The 2,449-nt window shown below is 45.9% G+C and overlaps 1 protein-coding gene across 1 annotated transcript; it reads left to right on the top strand.

Annotated features, from left to right (window-relative positions):
* Nucleotides 1–523: 523 nt before the first annotated feature.
* On the top strand, nucleotides 524–1,972 carry LOC307264135 (nuclear factor 7, brain-like; the record flags this gene model as incomplete). Its single annotated transcript, XM_080045406.1, has 1 exon — nucleotides 524–1,972. The coding sequence occupies one exon, from the start codon at nucleotides 524–526 to the stop codon at nucleotides 1,970–1,972; it is 1,449 nt and encodes a 482-aa protein (XP_079901532.1).
* Between the last annotated feature and the right edge of the window lie 477 nt (nucleotides 1,973–2,449).

Below are 2,449 nucleotides of genomic sequence, written 5' to 3'. Positions count from 1 at the left end.
CATTTAATTTAGTGCATAATAGCTGAAATTATTTTTTTTAATTATTTTTTTCCCCTTAGAAAGGGTCTCATATATGTCCATATTTCTGCATATTTTGGACCAAGGCCTAGTGCCGCCATCTTGAAAGTGTCATAGTTGGAATGTCATCAGGTGCATTGTTTAAAATTTAGAATTGTTCTTGTCCTTGAAGGCCACTGTAGCTTCTGTTATTATTCTAAAGGGTTGGGGTTACCCAGGGAGCGTTGCATTCTAGAACTTTGTAGAACTTTCTTGATGATGTCATATTACACACTGCACCTTTAAGTATCTTTAGCATGACTACAAAACATTATAACAACATGTATGGGTCAGAAAAGACGAAAATCATAAATGATCATCAGAGGAAAAATTTGACTGTTTCAGAAATATTTAAAAGTTCCTCGTAGCAGCTTTAATCCCTCATCAAAGTCAGTGGAGGAGGAGGGAGAGGGTGAGAAACGACTGACTGTGTACTTTCTGTCTGTCTGATACACTCACAGACAAAATGGCGTCCAGATCAGAGGAGGATTTCTGCTGTCCGGTGTGTCACGAGGTCTTTAGGGATCCCGTTCTTCTCACGTGCGGCCACAGCTTCTGCAGTGACTGTCTGCAGAGCTGGTGGAAAGCCAAACCGACCCACGAGTGTCCATTCTGTAACAGAAAAAGCTCGAGGTCGGATCCCCCAAGTAATCTAGTCCTAAAGAACCTGTGCGAGTCCTTCGTACAGGAGAGAGACGAGAGAGCTTTAAAATCAGAGGCTCTCTGTAAAATCCACTCCGAGAAACTCAAACTCTTCTGTCTGGACCATCAGTTGCCCGTGTGTGTCGTGTGCAGAGATTCGGAGAAACACGGCGGCCACAGATTCAGACCCGTGGACGAAGCCGCGCCGCAGCACAAGAAGAAACTCGAGGAAACCCTGGAGCCTCTGAAGGAGAAGTTGAAGAATCTCGAACGAGTTAAAGGGAAGATCGAACAAACGGCACAGCACGTGAAATTCCAGGCTAAACGCACGGAGAGGCAGATCAAGGAACAGTTCAAGAAGCTTCACAAGTTTCTACAGTATGAGGAAAAAGCCAGGTTGACCGCCCTGACGTCGGACGAGATTCACAAAACGCTGATGTTTAAGCGGAAGATGAATGCTCTAAATAAAGAGATGGCCGCTCTGGCAGACACAGTCAGAGCCACAGAGGAGCAGATGAAAACCGAAGACGTCTCGTTCTTAATCAACTACAAGGCCGCGGTGGAAAGAGTCCAACAAAACAGCCCCGCCTCGGTCCAGCCAAAGCAACCCTCTACGATAGATGATCCACCGCTGCTCTCGGGAGCTCTGATAGACGAGGCCAAACATCTGGGCAACCTGGCCTTCAACATTTGGAACAAGATGAAGGTCATGGTCTCCTACACTCCTCTGGTTCTGGACCCGAACACGGCCCACCCTAGATTAACCCTGCATGGAGATCTGACCAGCTTGAGTCTAGCGGAGGAACAAACACTGCTGCCCGATAATCCCGAGAGGTTCTGTCGCTACGGCTCCGTCCTGAGCTCCGAGGGCTTCGACTCAGGCACTCACAGCTGGGACGTCCAGGTGGGAGACAATACCAACTGGGTGCTGGGTGTGTCAACGGGGCCTGTCCAGCGGAAGGAGGACATACTGTATGGACTGTGGGGGATATGGTTCTTCAAAGGACAGTTCTACACACGCTCGCCGCCGGTTTCCCCGACACAACTCCGAGTAGCGCTGAAGAAAAAGGTCCAGAAGATCAGAGTGAATTTAGACTGGTACGCAGGCACACTGTCTTTCTACGATATTGATACGAACACACACATACACACCGTCAAAAACACTTTCACTGAGAGGTTGTTTCCTCACCTGAGCACCTGGGGAGATGAGATCCCTCTGAAGATATTACCAGTGAAGGTGTGTGTGACAGTGGAAAGGGTCTGCCAGAAATAGTCTTATCTGATAAAGAAAAATCTAATAGTAGCACCAAAAACACAGCTTTCATGCAATTACAACTCCTTACTTATTAAAACATACGTACTAGAGCTTTATTTATCTCATGTGTTGAAATCACTGCAGAAACATAGCTTTCTTTTTTTTTTTTTTTTTTTTTTTTTTGGCATTTTTATGCTTTATTGATAGTGTAGAGACAGAGTTGAAATGGGGCAGAGAGGGGAGTGACATGCAGAGAACGACAACGGGCTGGAATCGAACCCGGGTCCGCTGCTGGCCCATGGGGGGGAGGGACGCCCTACCAACTGAGCTAAGGGCGCCCCCAGAAACATAGCTTTCTTATTAATACTGTCAAAATTAAAGTATGCATGGTCGTCACAACATCAAGTCAACGTTTTTTATTGTCAGTTCTGATATATGCAAGACAGACATCAGAATCGAAATTTATAATAAGATAAACATAAACAATATTTACTT

Source organism: Ammodytes marinus (genome assembly GCF_949987685.1).
Source record: "Ammodytes marinus genome assembly, chromosome: 17".
Taxonomy (NCBI): Eukaryota; Metazoa; Chordata; class Actinopteri; order Uranoscopiformes; family Ammodytidae; genus Ammodytes; species Ammodytes marinus.
Note: the sequence above shows the minus strand (reverse complement) of the source record. Positions and strands in the feature narration are given on the sequence as shown.